Raw genomic sequence first — 21619 nt, forward strand, 5'->3', positions numbered from 1 at the left:
TCCACTTACCGAACCACAATAATATAATATCTAAGTCTTTCATTATCAATTAAATTAGGTAGTAGGAATTGCTGCAAAATGCTAGCAGAAAATCAAGTGTTCAAAATCAAGTTCAGAATTACTGAATTTTCTTTTATAGCCATGCGGTCTCTTATCTCTACAATCTTGCTCCAAGAGCTTCATTTTTTTCCCCAGCTTTCTAAAGTGGTAAGAGGAGAGGGAAGGGAAAAATGTTCTTTTAATTAGCAATGTTGCATGGCTTTGTTTTTTCTGCAATTGGTAGTTATTCAGCTTTCTCTTCAACATTTATTCAGTCTCTTTTTAGCTTTAATTTTTATATGAAGAATTTCAGTTACAGTTTAATGACAGGTTTATGGGTTATTACTGACAGGTCAACTGTCAACTTTAATCTGACCAAGAGAAAACAAACTGCATACCGCAGTTTTAACTATGGAAAAAATAGAGAGATGTGGTTGGTACTTGATTTGGAGTAGTATTTCTGTCATTCTCCTGCTGCCCCCAAGGGAATCAAATACTATCAAGGACTGGGAGAATGCATAGAGGCTTAAATACATATGACCTAAGAGACTGACTATGGGCAAATATGTGCTCGCTTATATCAATAATGAGGTAACTTGGCAAACCAGTGTAGCTTAGCCCAGGTTTCCTGGTAATGTTTCAAAGTGAAGAAACACTGTTTTAAACAGGGGACCACTGCAGTTTCATTGTAGGCATGCTCAGTGGTATTACTGGTGGTTTGTCTTTCACCCACTTCTGCATGCTCTTTGGAGTTCCCATAGGACTTGATGAGCTGCTTCTCAGGTGGAACCTCTTCTTCACTTCTGTTCTCCAACACAGAGTCTTTGAGATTCACAGTTCTCAAAGGACTTGAGAACTTACTTGACCTAGAAATGTCTCAAAATGGACTAAGACCTCTGTGTTTCAGCTGAGCCATTTGGTGTATTCTATATAAATTCTAGACATGGTGGTAGTCAATCTTGACTTCAAAGGACTGAAAATGTGTAGAGTGAAATTTCTTAAGTATGTTCTTCACTTATAATCTTTGAAATTTATTGGAGTGTGCATGGTATTGTACATATAAGGTACCTGTTCTTTTCTTTTTCTATTTCAGGTCCAGACAAGACTGACACATACACTCAGCCACTGTGGTATGTTTTTACTAGACTTCTTTCTCGGTATATACCAAGGTTCCTTCTCAGCACTGATTTTGACATTTACTGCATGAGCCTTCCTCACAAAGTGATCAATCTTTTTGGGTCAGTCTGTATTTGGAAGTCAGACAATGTGTACTTGGAATGAGATAGTGCCAATATCAGGTCTCCTGGTAGTATGAAATAGTTGGTAGAACTGCTGTCAAAATTCAGAATGCTGGTCTGGTTCAGGAAAGCAAAATTTAGATGACTTTATGCTCACAGTTTCCAAGTAGCCAACAAGTTGTATAATCTGAACAAGAGCTATGTGAGGACACTCACATATACTCTGTACCAATTGGTCAATTTTTTTTTTTTTTCATCAAAACCCTAAATATCAAGTAAGTACTGGGCAGGCTGTTCTTTGCTGTCAAAAGTAAAATACGCTATGACCATAGTCTTTGATATTGTTTGAAAATAGACTACAAAAGTAAGGGTGAAGTAATAAGTAATAAAAAAAATATATTTATTTTAGGACATTATCAAGATAATTAAAATTAAATGACTATGAATTTTAAGAAATCATTTTGTAAAATGACTTTAATTTAGGAACAGAAAATGCTGAAATGAAATGCTCTATGCTGCCTGTGTAAGACACTTTAATGAAGGCCATTTGCTTTACAGTCTTCAGGATGTTAAATCTGTCCTCACGTGCCATGGATGGCATTTCAAAAGTACATGTTTACGTTGTCCTGACTCTATGTCAGTTGTAAAGTGGATCTGAAAATGCTGTGCTACCTTGTTTAAGGTTTGTGTGATTTTTAGGAACATAGTTTAAAATAAGTTTAGTGTGATTCTCTACAGCTGGAATTCCCAATGTACTGGGTTCTTCACAGTATTTTTGCCTCCTCCATTGTTTACTCACAAATGAAGGATATTTCATAAAATGTAAAAATCTTACAGTTGTAACTGTAAATCTTGTGTGCATTATTTCTATATTGCCTTTAACTCTGGCTGAAGAAAGTACCACCATAAATATCCTGAATCTCCCTGGGAGAATAAGTCAATGACACAAAACATAGCAAAGTAGAGCTGGGTTAGAAATGACTTTTAGAATTTCATATGTTCCATTTCTGCCTTGGAAAAATAATTATGCTTTTGGAGGTGTGAGACAGACACAGTACTCTACAGGTGGCAGCTTATGGGTCAGGGCAGTCAACTTCAATGTAGGAAACTTAAATTCAAGTCCCTCAAGTTCTGACCAGCAGATCCATCACAGTTCTGAGAAACTCTTCCTAATAAAATCATAGATGATATTTTTACATCCATTCAATTGATTTTTTTTTTTTACTACACCCCTTTTCCCTCCTCTAGTATTCTGCCAAATTTACTGATGAGTTCCATTTTGAAATCACCTAAGTTATAAGACACCATAATTAGAAATAGTAAATTCACTGCATAATTTACATTTTAATTTCACCTTAAGGAGCTATTTTACGTGGCATTTTGAGCTATAATTACATGTAGCCTCAATTTATTAAAACATGTCATAGTGTTACACTATGGATATTCCAGGAACTCATGTAATTACTCTCTAGCAGCATATTCAAGGCTAGTGTCTGACTCACAAAACATGTGTTACAACCTGAGCAGAGGATTTGTACCCAGAAACTCCTCAGCTGAGACAGTGTTTGAGCACTGATCACATTTAATGAGTAATTTCACTTTACCTCTTTCATCCCTGTTTTTAATCTGTCTGAGGGAAAGAGCAGTGCTCGTCACTCACATAACTAAAGGCAAATTGATCTTCCTCCTAAGTGCTTGGACATTTATATCATTGCTGATAATAATAATTAGTCTTTATACAGAGTCATATATCTGTAAACTTATCTTCCTTCAGCATGCCGTCAAAACCAACATTTGCTCCTAAAGCTGCTGAAAACTCAGATTTCAAACAGGCAGCTAGCAATGGGATTGCCAAAGAGCTCAAATCTAGCAGCACTGAACTCATGATTGAAACCAAAGACAGGGTGTCAGCAAAGAAAGAGGCCTTTTACATCTCCAGAGAGGCCAAAGAGAGTAATCAAGTACAGAACCAAGAAGTCAATGCAGTATCTCTTCAAGAACCTAAAGGAGGAACAAAGGGATCTCAGGTCTTGCAGAAAACTTCAAGCACCATTACACTACAGCCCATCAAAGTGCAACCAGAACCAAAGGCAGAACCCCAGACCACTTTCATCAGGCAGGGTGAAGACAGGAAAAGGACTGTGCAGCCCCTGATGACAACTCAGCAAACCCCATCTCTGACAGGACAAGTAGGTCCAAGGAGTAGAGAAGCAGAAAATAGAGCTGGAGCCCGGAAGACTGTAATGGAGGAGAAGAGGGATCCTTTGGGAATTCCTCCTCAGTTTGAAAGCCGCCCAGAGAGCCTGGAAGCATCAGAAGGACAGGAGATTAAATTCAAGAGCAAAGGTAAAGGGATGAAAGGTATCAGAGCCCTGGGGTTAGTCAGGTTACCCTTCTGTGTGCAGAAGTAGGGAAGCTCTTCCTCCTTCACTGCAAGTTGCCCTGCTCATAAAGCATTTCAGAAATAGATGGTGAATTTCATGTTGTTTCCACAGTAATCTGCTGTGGAAAAGATCAGGTAAGAAACTGCAATCAGTCTCTATATTTCCATTTGGGAATCTACTATTGCCCCTCATATTTGGTTGGCCCAGTGATGATCTGAGTGCTTCCTAACAGCTGAAATGAAAAGGTCAAAATTAAAACGGTGTTTAAGAGTTTTCTCCACAGTTTGGCCAGGTTTCAACCTCTCGAAAGAGTAATGAGGGCTGTATCTTGCTGAATCCAAGAAGAATGTTTAGAACACTTCTTTTTTTTTTCTTTTAATTACAATTTTAGTAGAAGATTATTTGTAAGCTTTTTTTTTTTTTTTTCAAGTTTGCACTCTAAAATGCTCCTAAAAGTGAGAGAGAAATTGTTTTTTATGTCTCTAGCTTTCTCTTCTCTAGGTTGTGCAGTCCCAGAATGAACAACCACACTAATTGTTTCAGTGGTAGGAACCGTGGATTGTGAAGTACTGATAAGTACTCAGAGAAGCCAACTGAGCAGGATAGGAAGGAATGGCAGAAATACCTTTTTCTTCTCTAATATCACATCCATTTTTTGTGTGTGACTTGTTAGAGGAACAATTTTCAGACAGAAGTGCTGTGGTTTTTCAGGTTACCAAGCATTTTTTATTTTAAAGTTGGACTGGCTGAAAGGTTTTGGAACATCAGGAATATCAGACTGTCTTTTGAAGATAGTGTATTACTGACTCATTAAGGTTTATATAATCATGTACGTGTAAATTATACCTAATTTATACTAAAGCAAATAATGGAATTGCACTAATACCTGTTCATAAAAATTCAAAGACCTGATGGTTTAGTTTCAGGGAAACCAAAACCAAATGTGGAGTGGTTCAAAGAGGGTGCACCTATTAAAGCTGGAGAAAGTATCCAAATATATGAAGAAGACGGAGTTCATTGCCTATGGTTAAAGAAAACCTGCTTGGGGGACAGTGGATCTTACAGCTGTGCAGCTTTCAACCCCAAAGGCCAGACTTCCACCAGCTGGTTGTTAACTGTCAAAAGTAAGTAAGCTAGTGTGAGCCCATCTGCACTTTGAAAACTGTGGCTGGTCTTTACTGTGTTGCCAAAGGGTGGTGACTGAAAAATTCCTGTTAGAATTTCTCAGTAAAGTTTAATTCTGATTCCTAGTTTTGTCACTGATGTGGTGTGGGATAGCTGACAAGCCACTTTCTGCATCAGTTTCCATTCTGACCTTTTGTTTTTGTTGTTTGTATAACTAAAACCCTCTCATCACATGCTTTGCACCCAGGGAGGTCTGTTCCCCATTGGAGTTTTCTATTAATGTTTGTATTTGATACAGTTTGCCAAAGATTTTGTTGTTGTTCTGCATGTAGTTCTCTTGGAGTTGCTTAGCATTTCTGCAGGACACTGCATATCTGAAATGTTTTGCAAGCACAAACTGATCCTGTGCAGTAGAGCAAGTAAGAAGAAAAGTGAAGGAATGAGGATTGCATGCTGCCAAATTCAAGTATAGCTTCCAGTAAAAAATTATTTTGAGGTTGAAGGCACTGTCTTACTGGTCTTACTGAAAGATTTTTTTTTTTGCCTTTTAGTAAATCCTGTCCTCATTTCTAAGCGTTTCACCTGGTTTTAGGTTTTCTCCTGGAGCTATGATCATGTTTATGCAAATTTCTCTATTTGCTGTGCCTGAGGTTAAAGAAGGATACCCAAGATACTCTCACTTTCCATCTTATGAGACACCTGTAAACTGCATCCTTAATTCACCCTGTTTCACTGCCAACCAGGGGAAACTGGGGAGAGGAACTGGAAGAATACAGACAAGCATAGAGAAGAATTTTCCTTCTTATTCTTTGCACTGAGCTCTCTGGCAATATGTTGCATACCCTTCTAGTAATTGGCTGCAACTGGTGAAATCTGGAGCAGAAAACCACCACCTAAGAAACAGCTTGAAGGCTGGCAATGCTTGCTTTGTAGATTATGAAAGAACCCCTTATTTCACACCAGTTCACACTCAAAATGATTTATGTTTCCCAATAAAATATTTCACTGTGGTTTTGATTTTTTTTTTTCTGGTTGGCACAGGATGAATCTGTTAGCCCAGCCATGCCACCTAACCATACCTAGAAAAGTCACTAAGTGGTAAAGGTCATTTTGTCAATTTGGGTTAAAGGAACTGTTTTCATTTTGGTTTTAAGGGCCTAAAGTTGAAGAGGTTGCTCCATGCTTTTCCAGTGTCTTGAAAGGATGCACTGTGAGTGAAGGGCAAGACTTTGTGCTGCAGTGCTGTGTAGGAGGCATACCTGTGCCTCAGATCACATGGCTTCTCAATGGTAAGGAACCCCCTGGTCTGCAATACGTGCATGCACCCACTTACATTCACAGTCTCAAATGCCACCCTGATCAGTACATAGCATGGCTGTGAATACTGCACTCTAACTCACCATAATATAATACACTAGAACCTTCGAAGAAAATCACCTTATATTCAGATAGTAAACAAGAAGGATAGTGGTTTTTTTTTGTTTGTTTGTTTGTTTTCCTGTCTTACTGCAGTTTTCCAGTATGTCCAGGAGGGGACTCTAGTGACAACATTGTATGCAGATGGTTTTCCTGGGTTTCGTTAAATGAAGTTTTGACCGTGCTGCAACAAAATCTGTGTTGCTACTGTATGCTGAATCCTGTGCTACCTCCACTCCTTTGGTATGAGCCTCTGCTTGGAGAGTAGCAGGTTGGCACCATGATCCCACGGGAGAAATAAGTCCTAAGCAAAATAAGTACCTTATCACCTTCTAGGGTTGGAAGGAAATCTATGCCAGATTCCACTCATCTTTCAGCTGGGCAGGTCATAACCGTTTTTAGCATCCAGATGCCTAAGATAACAAAATCACAGCTTTTCTCATTGCTTGTCTACTAGGAAGATGTTCCTTGAGATCCTAGGTCTGCACAGGAATGCCTATAAAAAGTTGATTAAAAAAAGGATACATAATTTTTTATTTTATTTTATCAGGCTCTATAAACTCCTCCCATGTTCTTATTAAACAACTGAACATGGAAGCTTCCTTAACAGTCCCCTCTTGATATCAGTTGGACCCAAACTTCAGTATTTTGCTTAGATTTCAAATGATTTCAGAGATCCAAGGACTACATGCTTTGACTAAGGTCTCTTTCAGTTTAGAGTCATGTCTATTAAACACCAGACAGATTTATTCAGCTTAACCCTCAAGCACCTCTGTTATTCCTGAAGTGCAATTGATTTTTTGCAGACTCCCCCAGGCTATTTATCTTTGTGTGTGTGATTTAAAGACAAAGAGTACCATGCTTTGCCATAAAGCTGTTTCCTCTAGGATTGTTTTAAAATGAATTATTTGTACATGATCTCTGCTTTTCTTAAGTTGTTCGGAGTAAATGGGATAACTCAAAAAGGTGGCAGGGCAAATGAACCATGACCTTGAGATCGGTATGTTCCCACAGCCTGGCCTGTTCTCCTTCCCAATAGCTCCATGTCTAGAATAGAAAGGCCACCGCTTTATTTACAGCATGAAACATGTGAATGAAAGCTCAGACATACTCCCATTGGAAAGCATTTGTTTCTCTGAAGACTATTTTACAGTTCCAGCTTTGCAGACTGGGGTAGAATCACTGTTGCAACTAAATAATTGTGTCTTGAAGCACAGAGGGGACAACTCCTATGCATGGGGTCAACCTTTTCAGCTTCATGTTCCAAGGGTATCCCATGCCCTATGCAGTTCCCTTAGTCATTGAATGATGTAGTTACACCTAGCTGTCATCCACATCACACAGAGCATCTTCCTGTCTCAAACGACTTCAAATTCTGTGTTACACTTTATCAGGAACAGAGATAACGTCTCCATCGATGTAACCATGCTATCCAGAAAGACATTGTCTCCTGAAAAAATGTAGCCTAGAGGTCAATAAACCACAGGTTTCTGTAGGCTTCCAGTATGCACTGCGCTCGCCTGCCATTTTTCAATATGTTTGTTCTGCTTTGACCTTCCTCTTTTGAACTCAGCTGAGTCTGCGCCTGTTCAGGCATCACAATGTTTTTATTGTATCCAACCTTCTAACTGTAATTGTATCAGTATCACAAAGAGGCATAAGCATGGTGTTTTTTTTCAGGTAGCTGGAATTTAAACCATTTATGATTCTGTAGGTGAAAGCTAGCTCTGCTCTTAAATAAAAAGACAGTGATGATCCTGAGTAACAGTAGCACAACAAACTATTACAATAATAAAAATTAGGAACATCATTATTTTAAAGATATACGTACACTTCTTTTATTAAAGACTCCTATAATATACCATTATATTTTAATGTTTTCCTGTCTTGCATCTGATTGTGATGCATAACAGTTTGTATACCATTTTGATACAAACTTGAATGGATTATAAACAGTAGTTTAATGCTGCTAATTCCATATACACTCCTAGGGTCGTTATTCTACCTGACAATCAAATTGGATATAGCGATCTTTGAAAGCAAACTTTTCTTTCCTGTCTACAAGCTAGCTAGATACTACAAACCACTCATCTTTATAGCCATAACCAAATAAAGGAGAAAAGTGTGTTTTCAAAAAAAAAAATAAATAAATAAAAAATAAAGTGTTAGAATCTGCTGTCCATGCTTGGAATATAAAGCCTCTTCAGTTCATAAGTGGTAGACTGCTGCAGAGAAAAATGTAGTCTGCCCAGAGCAATTGCACAACTGTTTGAAATATAGCACTTTTTATATGGGACAGGATGTGCAGAGTTCACAAGAAAATATCAAATGCGAATTGTCTTCCAAGTGTGACAACAATAATGGATTATTTTTTTCGAAAGGACTAGTGGGAAAAATATGTACATCTAGATGAAATAATGTGTGCAAAGCCCAAGTTTAGCAAATCATAAGAGAACAGGGGAAAAAAAAAAAAAAAGAGTCTAGGCTGGCCAGCCCTTGATACCAAGCAGCATGTATGCTGCCCAGTTTGCCTCCGAGGAACCAACAATACCTGAGAACTAAAAGATTTACAACAGCTCGTTACATACAAGTACTACTTTTATATACTGACTGTTTTTACCAGTTGTGACTGCATGCAAATTTAAAATATTTTCCAAGCCATACATAGATTGACCTCTCTTTTTAGGGCAACCAAGCCAAAACAATAGATGATGTAAGTGGCACATTGTCAATAATTACTTCTTAGAACCTGTAAAGGCAAGGAGTTACTTCCACATTCATCCAAGTTTAGCTCCTACTCTTCTCTGCAGCTTTACCATCCTCAATTTCATTTTTATACTTTTTCCAGGCCTATTATAATGATTTAAATATTTTTTTCCAACTTTTTAAAGACAGTTCTTTTGTCTTTTGCTCTAATTCTGCATAATAAATTAAATTTTCCCCTGAATCTTCACCAATTTACTTCATTTTTTTTTAAAATTCTCTGAAAATAAACTTTTTTTGGTTTAGTTCTGGCCTCACCAAAATTTCAATTTCAATTTATTTTAGCTTCTTTAAATGCTTTACTGGTAACTTCTTTTTAATTTGTAAGGATAAGGCCCATTTCTCTTTATTTCAAATATATCCTTTTTCTTATTTTTTTTTCCGAAGTTAAATTGAACATCTTTTTTATTTAAAAACAATAATAATAAAAATATTAATTTAAAAACAATATGATCACAACTTTAAGCAGAACAATTCTCTGAGTAGTGTTTTGTTTTAGGATAGCTTTATGATCTGTACAGAAAGCTTTTAATAAATGGGCCAGGGGAAAATTTCCTTTCTTCTGGCATAACATGCCAGCAGTAAGGTATTTTTTGTTATTGTTTCTACTGCCAAGCTGTCATGGAGATTTGACTGTTCTGCCTCTAGAGAAGGCAACATTTCACTGCTGGGAGAGTTGTTTTTATTAGATCAAAATATAAGAACAATGGATATAACTTAGAATCTTGCTGTAGGTTATTCCTCAGAGCAGAAATATTTTCATTTGTTTGCTGGGGTCTAATGAAAAGGCAGAATGGTGAATAGTGCTAAAAAAAAAAAAAAATGATTTCATTGAGTTGGAGTCAGAAATGGGATGCCCTGACAAATTTCGATTTGAGGACATGGTAAAGGAGGCCCCATTTTCTTTTTCCACACAGAACATTTATCGTATTCATTTGTTTATTTATGACCAAAAAAAAAAAAAAAAAAAGTCCAGTTTTAACAATGCAGCTTTTGTTCTGAATGTATTTCTGACCTGGTTATCATCATAGCATCATTAGGCACCATTTATAGTTTCAGGGTCAGAATCCCAGACAGGATCCCTGACAGGTTTGACACCCTACAGTCAGACCAGGAAGGCAGTCCAACACCCCATGCCCTCTTACAGAAAGCTTTCTTTGCTTGAGCTTCAGTTCTATGTGTACGTATTTGAATGTAATGGTATTCCTGTATGCAAAAATATGTGATTGGAATTAATAGTTACAACAGCCCATGTAACTGAGTGAAAGGGATCTCAAAGGAACTAGCAACAAGAATATGTGATCTGTGATCTGCGAAGAACGTGAGGTGAGTTTATTCTAAAATCGGAGTCTTCTGGGCAATTGATTAAATGTTTGCCCCAGTTTTTCATGCTGTAGAAAATCTGCTAATTTAACAAAGAGATAACTTTAAAGAGAAAAAAAGGGAATGAGATCATCTACCCAGGCGTTATATAGTATTTTTTAAATATTGGATCATGCTGATTTGGGTGCATCTATGCATTTCCAAATTAAACTTCATATGCGGATAAATAATGCATAGATAATAACTGTCTTCTGCTAATGTTGGAAATCAGAGATGAGAGAAAAATCTGTATCATCATTTAATTTATCCTGCTGATAGTGCGGAGATGGTTTTTAGAATCCCCAGAGGTTTTTTTCCCAAATGTTTTTAAATGACTTTGGCAATTAAATCAATTTTGATCTTTCCTTTTGACCATTATCTCCCAAGTGACAGATGTCTTTGATACAGTCCTGCACAATTTCTCTGCAGTTTCACCATCCTCTCAGATGACCTTAGTTTCTCTTCCAGCATGGTGTTTATGCAGATATCAGGCCCTCTTAAGCATTGCATACACTGGGAAAGCAACCAATGATGAGTCAGTACTGGAAAATATTTAATATGGGGAAAACAGATTGCAGAAGCATTTCAGAAAGTAAGGCTGAGATTGATGATAGTTCCCGAAACAATAGCAAGGCGACTTAAACCAGTCTACACTAACATTTAAGCATGTTCCATATCAATTCAAGGAACCAGTTTCTTAAAATGAACTTCTTTAACAGTCGTGTCACTGTAGACCAGACTGTACCTGTCTGCTAGCAGACATACATTAGTGTAGATTGAATGCCTGGTAGATCAGCCTCTTGGCTCCATCCTAGACTTTGCTGCCTCTCTTGGAATGTCTTCCACTGCAAAGTACTTAATTTAAGGGGCTTCAAGTGCTTCATCATGCCCTTTTGTACATCTGGACGGTAATACCAGTATCTTTTTTTCAGGCAAAGTGCTATTAGATGGAGGCAATGTCTAAGTAAACACACAAGACATTTATTCTCTTATTTGCCTGAGAGAGAATCTCTTCAAAACACAAAGATAAACCTTCTTCCTCTTATTGCTACCAAAGGTGGCAACCAATAAACCTAATGAATGGTGAGGTTTGTCTGAAGACCATATTCTGCTTTGTGCTTGGGATGCTTCTGTTTGTAGTCACTAGAGAGCAGGGGCTGTGCATTCTAATATACTGACTGCTGTTAGGCATCCAAATTTCACTGAAAGCAAGAAGTGTTTTTGAAACATATGGCTGATGTATTAAGATAATTGTCTCCCTTTCTGTCTGCAGAACAGCCAATTCAGTATGCCCATTCCACTTTTGAAGATGGAGTTGCAAAACTGACTGTCCAAGATGCCTTACCAGAAGATGATGGCATTTATACCTGTCTGGCTGAAAACAACACAGGACAGGCATCATGCAGTGCTCAGGTCACTGTCAAAGGTGAATACTCAGCTTCGTGTAATTACAGCGGTGGTATCTGCCATAATCGTTTAAAAACAAACAAACAAAGAACATTAGATCATTAATGAAGGCGATTGTAAATGTATTCTGTGTTTTTCTTAGCTCTTCTCTGCAGGCTTGGTTTTCTCCTCTTTGGAGGTGTGTGAAACTTAGATGTTTAGGGACTGTGAAAAGTAAAGTTATATGTATGTTGCTTAAAAGGGTATTAATGTTCTGATATTACCAAGAGTGGCTTAATGTGGTAGAGAGCAGTGAAGCTAAGGTTTGGAAGAATTGTATCAGTGTAGGAAAGGACTGTCTCTGCTGAAAGAAAAGAGTGCAATATCACCAGTGTCACCCATCAGGAAGAAAGTGCTGTGATGAGAAGGCAGCTGCCACCCCTTTTGCTTGAACAGAGTTCTGTCAGAGAACAGGGCCAGGGACTGCAATTATGATGGCAAATGTCACTGTTCAGCTACCAGGAGTTATGAGAGGGAAAAATAACTTTGAGGAGGTATGTGTTAGCTAATTGGAGGAAGTATATCTCCGAATGAGCAAAATTTTGGTAGTGTACGTACCAGAAGAAGGACGTAGTGAGCAATTGAGATGATCTGTCATCTTTGAAATCTAGGAGCATCTTCTATGCAAATATCAATATTTTGATACCCTCAGTGGTGACTCGACATATTTCATTTGTCCATGAATGACATAATTCTGCACTATGATCTGGACAAACCCAATCTAAAACAACAGAGATCTCATCTTGTCAGAATCCCATGGATATATTGAACAGTGAGAGGTAGTATCAATCAGCATTATTTTTGTTATTCTTATAATCTCATGTGGTATCAGGTTATACAGTTGTTTTGTTTTATGGCTGCAGATGATCAGATTCCACCTCCCTCTGCATTCAAGACTGTATTTAGTATTTATCATCAGCAAATTATTTTTTTCCCAAAGTTATAAAAGTTTGCCACTGCCTGTCCAACAGACGGATGAGTGACAGCTGCCAAGGGAAGTATTCCATTTGTCTAGGACCAAGTAATGCCTGCAGCAAATTAGTGCATATATCTTAGTGGGAAATGTATCCTGATTCCTGGGATCCCCGGATTTGTCTTGGTTTGCCAATGTTCTGTGGTGTTTGTCTTCAGCACTTCAGTGATAGGTCTGCACCTATTCAGTCTATGTGAATCCACTTAAAAATCTAGGCAAGCTGAAAAATGAAAACAGAGTAATTGTGGTAAATCTGCGAGTTAATTTCTTGATTACAGAATTGGAAATGCAGTACCTACCCTACCCCCTCAAAAAAGGCATGAAGTAAGAAAACATTGACTTCAAATAATCCTGAAACTAATATGTTATCTAATATGTTCTCAAAGCTGCCATTTATAATTTCTCTGAAGCATTTTATCTGCATTAGCTAAGGGGCAATTGAGAGAACTGCACCTCAAGGGAGCAGTCTTTGACATGGGACCTGCTGATTCTTCACTGGGACACAGAATCAAAAAAGACAGCCCCTTTCTCACTAATAATTTCTGAGTTATTTTAGGGTTGACATGCGATGCTAATGCACTTAGTGACCTAGCCTTTCCCTAGGTTACTGTACTTTTCTGAGCTATTTCAGGCTACTTAGGCACCGTTGCACTGACTTGGATTCCTCTTATACTTTGGCTAGTCTGGGGCTCAAAAACTGCAATGCTACAGCTACTCTACTATGGGGAGTTAGTTCCTCTGTTCTGCATCCCGTTCTGTTTTCTGAGAGTCATGGAGTGTGGAGGGACAAAGAAGAGCAGAATTAACAACATGCGTGACAGGCATGTGTTTAAAGTTTTTACAGCCTTAGCTCTCCTCTCCACTTCCTCCCTAAAAGTCATTATGTCCTTATTGCTGTGAGGATTAGAATAACTTTCCCCAACACTCAGATCAATGCAGATTTGCCTGACAGAAATAGTACCAAATTTAAAATTGTGATTTCCAAATCTCTTATCTTTTCATATATTTCCATCAGATCCTCTAGCAAACATTTACTGGCTCTAGGCTTCTTTGAGACCCTGAATGCTGCAGCTAAGGCTTCTCAAAAATGCTTGGCTTTTGCAGGCAGATTACAGCAGGAAATCCATGTACATGCAGGAAGAGAGAAAACTTCATAAATCCTCTCCTGACCAGACACTGATTAGTGGGAAAAAGTCTGTACAAGCTGTTTCTGAATTGTAACTCATCTCTTCCCTTTTGTCTCCCAGATGATTTAAGGTTTTCAGGTTTTATGGAGCGTTCAGTTTGTTCGTTCATTGCTAGAGCAATATTTTCCTTTTGTACCTGAAATGTAATTTGTATTTAATCTAAGACAGAATTAATCTTCTTGACATATTATCAATATCAGACCAGTGTCAGAAATCATCTTCCTTCCAAATCATCACTCTTGGCTTTATTGTTATTTATAATTGTCTTTTTCTTCCTTATTACTGAGCAGGATAAATTCTGCCTTGTGGCCAGCAACCTCAGGCCTTCCTTGGTTTTATATGAAAAAAGCTGAAGGCATTTAGCCATTTGTAGGAGGCTTTTGGCATCTTGTTGCAAAAGTCCCACACTTCTTATGGATGGTGTATTAAGAAATGTACTGGTCTTAAAAATTAAACAAATTCAAACTAATCACTCTTGTGAAGATCACTTAAAGGCAGGGCACTAAAGGGACACTAGGTAGTCTCCGAAGAAAGTAAGTTAATCAAGGTGAAGCTAATTCTGGTCTTGTGAAAGACTAAGTAGACTAAATTGAATCCTGACAGTTGTCTTCTCTGTGATGGTGGTTTCTTAAAGCTGTAATGTAGGTTAAAGATGAGCTCCAGAGAATGAGCGGCACTTTTTTGAAAAACCAGGCTAGAAAATATCTTCACCATCAGAATGTTTTCTAACTGAATTCTCCAGTGAGCAGGGTGCACTGGATGAAATGCTAGATTCTAATGCAAGAAAACCTAAGAGGTAAGAAACAGTCCAGATTACTCAAACATTGTGACAGACCTCCCTGTTCCCGTAACAGTATCATTTGTCACTCTGAAAATGTTAGATTTTTTTCTTCACTCAGACTTATACATCATTTTCCATACACAGCAAAATCAAAGTTTGAGAAGCTTTGGGGCTGATGTGCAAGTTTTTCTGTAAGCTTTTAACTTCTGTATAAATGACTGAGTTCTTGCTGTTATTGTAAATTAGTCAACATTTAATACTACAATTTTCCAGATGTTTTGTGATATGAAAATAAGTATCCAAGCCATTTTCTAAATATACCATGCATCTCATTAAAAATAAAATAAAATAAAAAAAAAAAATCCCAGGTTCTTAACAGGCAGATGTAGGGTAAATTCAGGTCACCTGAAATGTATTTTCAGTGATTATATACTGACGGTGAGAGTAGACACTGAGGTTGAATATTAATATTACTCAGCTTTTTGCCAAGGTCTTTGACCTTTTAAACTAGCTTTTTATGAATAGAAAAAATGTGCTGAGGAGAGGTTAATTGACTTGGCTGTACATATAATGACTCAGTTATAGTGCTTTGCTGTAGCTGTGACAGTTGAAGTATATGGACAAGATGACAAGTGGTAATAACTGGTATAGTTGGAATTAAGGCCAACTCCGAGGCACAGCAGCTGTTCTTCAGGTCTGCCTCATACCTCAGATAAGCCTTCTGATATGTAATTGTCTCTGTCAGTTAACTATTCACTGACAAGGAACCATAAGCGAGACCTACCTGTAGCAAAGATGTGTCAAAGGGATATTTAACCACCTGACATTCACACCAATTCCTGGGTGTGCTATACAAGATTACAAGGGTGAGGGAGAGCAGGAGGAGGGATGGGACAAATGATGGGATCAATCTATTATTGTTCTGTACCAAATTAATACTGTGTGTAGAAAGCTTTTGTTCTTTTGCAAAAAGGGTGTGCATGTAAGAGAGGCAGTTATTTCCTTTTTCCAGTGTATCAAGCTGGAGTGCTTGTTACACGAGGGCCAGGAGAATATATTATATATTATATAATATATTATATATATTATACCAGGAGAATGTCCTTCTGTCTTACAGTTCTAACCAGCTGTAGATGACAAACAAAACATCTGACCTACCGCAGCTCTTCTTTCATCATGTGGACTTCCTGAGCCACCTCATGCCAAGCAGAAGCAGCATTGATTTTAAGAGGGAGTGCACAAAGCCTGGCTGGCGATAGCAGTAGCACATGCTTGGAGCTAGGATCGTCCGGTGGGCTCTGGTGCTCTGCAGCCACCCAGAACTGTTTTGCTGATGCTGGCCTTTTGTGCACTGCTTTCTTGAACAGAGGCCTAATGCTGCCTCCCTCAGTGAGCAAACACTATTCAGCAAATGCTGCTGCTTCTGCTCATTGGCTCTTGACCTCATTTCTTCCTCCCTGCCAACACTGCACTTTCCTGATTTCACACCTGTTCCTCTTTCTCCCCAGCCACTTTCAGTTCACAGGGTTGTGGGTTTTTTTTGTTATTTTTTGTAGTGCAGCCTCCCCAGTGTAAATATCTACGTAGGGAAGCTAGTAGCCCTTGTAATCTGATTACTGTAGTCATTCATTGATCATTGGACAAGCAGATTAGAGTCACCTGAAAGCCTGTTAAAGTCCCTGCTCTAGTAACCAGTTTATCTGAGCAGTGAAGGGAGATGTTATGTGGAAAACCAGTTTATTTTGTTCCTGTCACTTTTCTGTCTGGTGTGAGCGGGACTGTAAAATATAAGCAGGTTGAAGAAAGGCTTTCAGGTAGGAGTCTTTTCTTCCACTCATTAGAGACACTGTCTTTAGGTCATGGGTTATTTTCCTTTCTATCTCAGAATGATCTCTCACAGATAGTCATCTTCTAAAGAAAGTAATCACTGCGATAAGCAACCTCTCTTTGAATCCTTAACTGAGAGGCTACAGCTTTGTTTCTCAAATATTTCTGCCTAAGGTAAGTGAAGTGTGATGTCTTACTTGTCAAGAGTGATGAAATAGTTGTGACAGTTTTTCAAAGCCAGTATTTATTGAAAATAATTTGCTGTATTTGAAGCATAACATAAATGTAAAGGACTATAGAAGACTTTCCAAAATGCATGACTCTAGTCTTGTTAAATGTCCAGAAGGCATTCCAGACCAGTAGCCTGGTGGAACTGCTTGGCTATGTAAGAACTGGTTCAGAGCACTAAATGAAAGCAAGGTTTTTTTGTTACTACATTGAAAGGTCAGAGGTAAGCTGTTGTAAGCAGAGCTAATATTAGCTATCAAAGAAACTCTGTTCCAGTGCTTTCAAAAGTGTCCTAAAATTCTTGGTCCAGCACTATGCGTGGGTCAGTAACAGCTGTAATCCTTGTAAGACTGAGCTGCTTTTTTTAATAAATTGCCTTCTTTCAGAACCTCAAGACCAAACATGAAGAACAATGCTGGCTAGAGACCAAAAATGAGGGACAAAAGCAAAACATGTGTGGAAGCTTTTAATGATATAGGATTTGTGCCATCAATACAAAGTTCTCTAAAGACAGCTTCTTGATATAAGCCATTTCCAGAAAAAGGGGAACCAAATTTGGATGCAAATGAGGGATGAGTGATTGCAGAATGAGCGAAAGTTAAATGGCAGGAATTGTATGAATTTTTTTATAAATGAAAAACAAAGCTGACAGAAAAAAAAATTAATTTCAAAAGAAAAACAACAACAACAAGAAAACCCCCTACATCTGATGGTGTTCTCAACTGTGAACATTTAACTATTGTATACCAGAATGACAGAAAACAGATGGTTTTGTTAGCAGTCTTAGGAAAGGTCCTATGTTGGTCCAGGGGTAAACTCCCAATCTGGATTGCCAAATTCTATGATGTTCTAGCTTTAACTGAAAAGTGGAAGTTGTCAAAAAATATATAAAGCCTGTTAACTGAATATACACCTGAGTAATTTTGAAAGCATGGATATGACATTACCCCAAAGAATGTTTCCAAAAGCAGCTGGTATGGATTATCTAGTGCGAATTCAGTCAGGCATCAAATTATCTTATTGAATTAGGTTGACTGTAAAACCTTACAGAAATCATTGTTGTGCAGGAGATTTGAGGTAGGCAAGCTGTGGGAAGTGAAGAAGCCCTAATCAAAACTAATGGCTGACAGTTAATACAGTTAGGAGTGGGTGTTTTTTTGTTTGTTTTTGTTGGTTTGGAGGAAAATGGACTTGGTTTCTAACAGTAAGATCATTTCTATCTGCATTCATTTTCTGGACTTTCTCCTAATTTTTCATGTGGTTAGGAATTTACCCAGTTTATTTTACTTCTATGAATCATATTCCAACCTAGCTTCACTGAACTTCCTTACCATGCATATTAGAGTAACCTGAATTTATCAAAGCAGAGTCCTTTTTTGTATATATTGCTAAACAAATGAAAAAGCGCAAACATATTTTAGTCACTTTTGTACCATCAGTCATGACTACGTCATATAGAGTACTCGCCAATGAAAAACTTAGTCTGCAGACTGGTTATGTACCAGTTAAAATTACTATATACCCAAGAACATCACAGGTAAAATGGCCAAGTGCTAGAAGCAACCTGTTATAACAGGTAAGCTTTTCACATCTAGTGCCTCATACTTAGGCAGAGAGAGAGATACAGATGGAAGTGCACCTGTAAGTTTAATGTTTACCTTTAAACTACAAATCAAAAAGTGGAATACATCTTTAACCAAGCAGTTTCCCAAATTGTGAATTAAAATCTTAGGGGCATTAAGACAGCCTCTAAGGATATATCTGTGCCTTCTCTTCTCACTGTTTAAGGCAATTTGTACTTCCGTTAGTGTGAAGTTTTGTCCCTTTCTATTTATGTCTCTTGGATTTGGTAGCAGAAGCGTTGGCCGTATTTTAGAAGCCTCTTGATTACCTTGCATCACCCGCTGATGTAAAACATATATACAAATAAGCATATATATGCTCCAGTGCAAAAATCTCATAGAAGTTTTACTTACAGAAGGAAAATTCTTGCATAAGCAGAAGAGTATAGCCAACGGTTAGGGAAAAGCAGAGGGCGTCAGTGTCCAGTAAGATTTTTGTCATGTATCCAAGAAAATAATCATTAAAAAATGTCTCTCAATCAAAGGACTCAGTGGACAAAAGAGATTGGTTTGAGAGGAGGGTGATGTGCTTGTTTGAGCATAAATGAGAAAACTTTTGTGAATAGCATTATCAATAGTCTAGGGAAATGGGACAACCACGAAAAAGATTTATGATTGTATAAGCAAGGGATATTCAGCATGTGCAGAGAGAGAAGAACTATAAAGGGGAAAAATGAAGAATTACTTTATGAACAGCACTATGCAGGGGGAAAAGTAGGGTTATAGGGAGAGGAAGGCCAAAGTAAGATGAAAAGGGGAGATGAGTTTGCCTCAGGGGAACGTTTGTGTTTGATTTAGGTGACTACAGATAAATCTGGAAATTTTAAGTACGTAAGCTGGAGTGTATAAGGCCAAGTAAGGATGGTGAACTCTTGAAGGTATGTTTTTTCAGTTCAGTCTTAAAAATTTATCAATGTGTTCTTTAAGCATCTTACTGGGTTACAGTATAGATTCTAGTATTAGTATGCTAGGTTATTATGGACACCCAAATTGAAAACAAAGCTCCTCTGAGTAAACTGACCAAACAAGTCAGACTCTCAGGAATTCCATTTTCATTCTCATTTCTTTCATAGTGCTACTAATTTTCTGAAGGAAAACTAAACAGAACAGCAACAACAACAAAAAATAATATTCTTTGTCCTTAATCTTTGCTCCCAGATGAGAACATGAAGAGGGTAAGGTTTCTTTCCTATGTGCCAAGTCCAACCTAGCTGTTGGCAGGGCATTTCCACTAGGCATAAATGCTCGTATGCTGCTTAGACCCATCTTGCTTTCTGCCCTGTCTCAGTCTAAGGCAAATACTGACCTTGGAGAGCAGATGTCATGAAACTCGACTGTTGTGGACAGATAGTAGTGAGAAGTATCCCATCCTTATCCTACTACAAAAATGTCATTTCTTACCGAGTCAAGAAGAATTAGCAACAAACCTCTCCCTACAAACACAGGGCTCCATGCTGAATATTAGCAGGTCCTGCCTTGTCCTCAATAATTTTGCAAGTCTATGCAGTTCTCTTGCCTTAAAAGGCAGAATTGACCACATAACAGAAGCAGCATAACAGGATTTGTAGTATGAACATTTGGGTTGCAAAATGTACCTATCTAGGCATACACACTGCTCTAACACCTGTTTTCACTCTTCTTTGTAAAATGTAATTTTGTCAAACAATGATACTTCTAGAGGTATAAGGTTTTGATTTTAGAAATTGGAAAAATGTGTGATACAGAAAAGTTTAAGCACTTTAACACAGGTTACTGTGTAAGTCCTAATGAGCAAGTCATTTCTTTGAAGTAGAGGAAAGGAACAGAGGGCAGGAACTTCATGTAGCCGTATATGATTGGAGGTTTCCATATGGCTTCATTTTAGTCAGACCTTGCCTTGACTACAGTTCCACGGACACACTTTGCCTTTTTTTCAGGATAATGTCTTCGTTTTCTGTTTTGTTTTGTTTTCCAATATGAATTCATCAAGAAGAGACAACTGACCACGAACAAAGCCATACTACAACTTTGTTGCTGATGTGGATTTATCTGGGGAGGGAAGGGCTAATGGGGCTTTAACTCTTTGTTAATGCCATCCTCGGGGACAATTGCACTTTATGTGACTGTTGTTCCTGTTGTGCTTCCATTCCATTTCTGCTCATACAGAGCCCATGCTTTTTCTAATGATCAAAGTGGTATCTCAGTACTTCAATAGGCATTGCAATTAAGCTAAATTCTACCTGTGTGGCCAAAGAGAAATTGACACTGGACATGCAAAGGTGAAATTCTGCCTCAGCTGGATGCACATTTTTTGCTACAGAGCTAACCTGGATTGATCACACATATACGAATCACCTTTTCTGCAGTTCTCCATGTCAGACTGGTATAATTGCGTTTGCAGCAATGCTATATTAGTGCAGATATTGGAGTGAATTTCTAGTGGACTAGCTAACGTTGGGGAATTTATTAGCAGAGGGCCAGCTGAGCTGCTGTATAAATGCATTTGGTAGATGCACACACTCTCAGGCCTTCCATGGAGTTGTTGTCTGTGCCAGTGACAAAAGAGCAGCAATCACTTGACGTAAATAGCTCACGAACAGGGTTAGTCATTAATAAGGCAGATGGTTCTGAAGGCAAAAGCAAACAGCTCTTTGACTGCAAAAACTTCCAGTGAGACTGTCACTGCGGATTTGGTCTACTGACTGTGAAGCGCTCTGCAGTGAAACCAGCTGGCTACTTTGTAGTCCCCTGCAGAATAAATGGAGATTTTTGACCACGTTTCTCACAAATAATGGGTCTTACTTGTATTGTCAGCCTTTTGATAGTAGGATTTCTGGAGTGACATCTCTTTCAAATGCTGTGGGCTGCAGAAGAAACTGAATAGACAAAGCAGAGGTTAAAATGCTGAAGACCTGGTGACGTCCCATACAGAGGGAAAGACTCAAAGAAGAAAGAATGTACACAGAGCTGCAGGAGAGGCTGGATGACTATCCTGCAGTACTGCAGTAAAATAAATAGATTGCCAGGCTGGATAAAGTGGAACTCAGTTTCCTTTGTATATCCCTAACCACCCTGGCTAATATAGGCTTAGGGCATTGTTAGTCTGGGGTTAATATTTCTGTGTAATGCATGCAGGACATAGCATCCAGTCGGTAACTACAAAGCATCTCCCAAGGATATTTAAGCCTTGTCTTCCACGTACAAAACCCGATTACAACTGCAGAAATAGATGATGGGAGTTAGATATGT

The 21619-nt window shown here is 38.2% G+C and overlaps 1 protein-coding gene across 5 annotated transcripts in view; it reads left to right on the forward strand.

Moving 5' to 3' along the window:
* Positions 1-21619, forward strand: part of MYLK (myosin light chain kinase) — a 208572-nt gene that overhangs the window by 96254 nt on the left and 90699 nt on the right. For 4 of the 5 annotated variants that reach the window (XM_040562079.1, XM_040562080.1, XM_040562083.1 and 1 more), the window contains 5 exons: positions 1133-1169; positions 3052-3623; positions 4582-4785; positions 5941-6075; positions 11601-11753. In XM_040562079.1, the coding sequence (XP_040418013.1) occupies positions 1133-1169; positions 3052-3623; positions 4582-4785; positions 5941-6075; positions 11601-11753 (1101 nt within the window). The remainder of the gene's footprint in view (positions 1-1132; positions 1170-3051; positions 3624-4581; positions 4786-5940; positions 6076-11600; positions 11754-21619) is intronic. The other variant, XM_040562078.1, reaches the window with a different exon arrangement.

This window comes from Cygnus olor, chromosome 6 (assembly GCF_009769625.2).
Source record: "Cygnus olor isolate bCygOlo1 chromosome 6, bCygOlo1.pri.v2, whole genome shotgun sequence".
NCBI lineage: Eukaryota > Metazoa > Chordata > Aves > Anseriformes > Anatidae > Cygnus > Cygnus olor.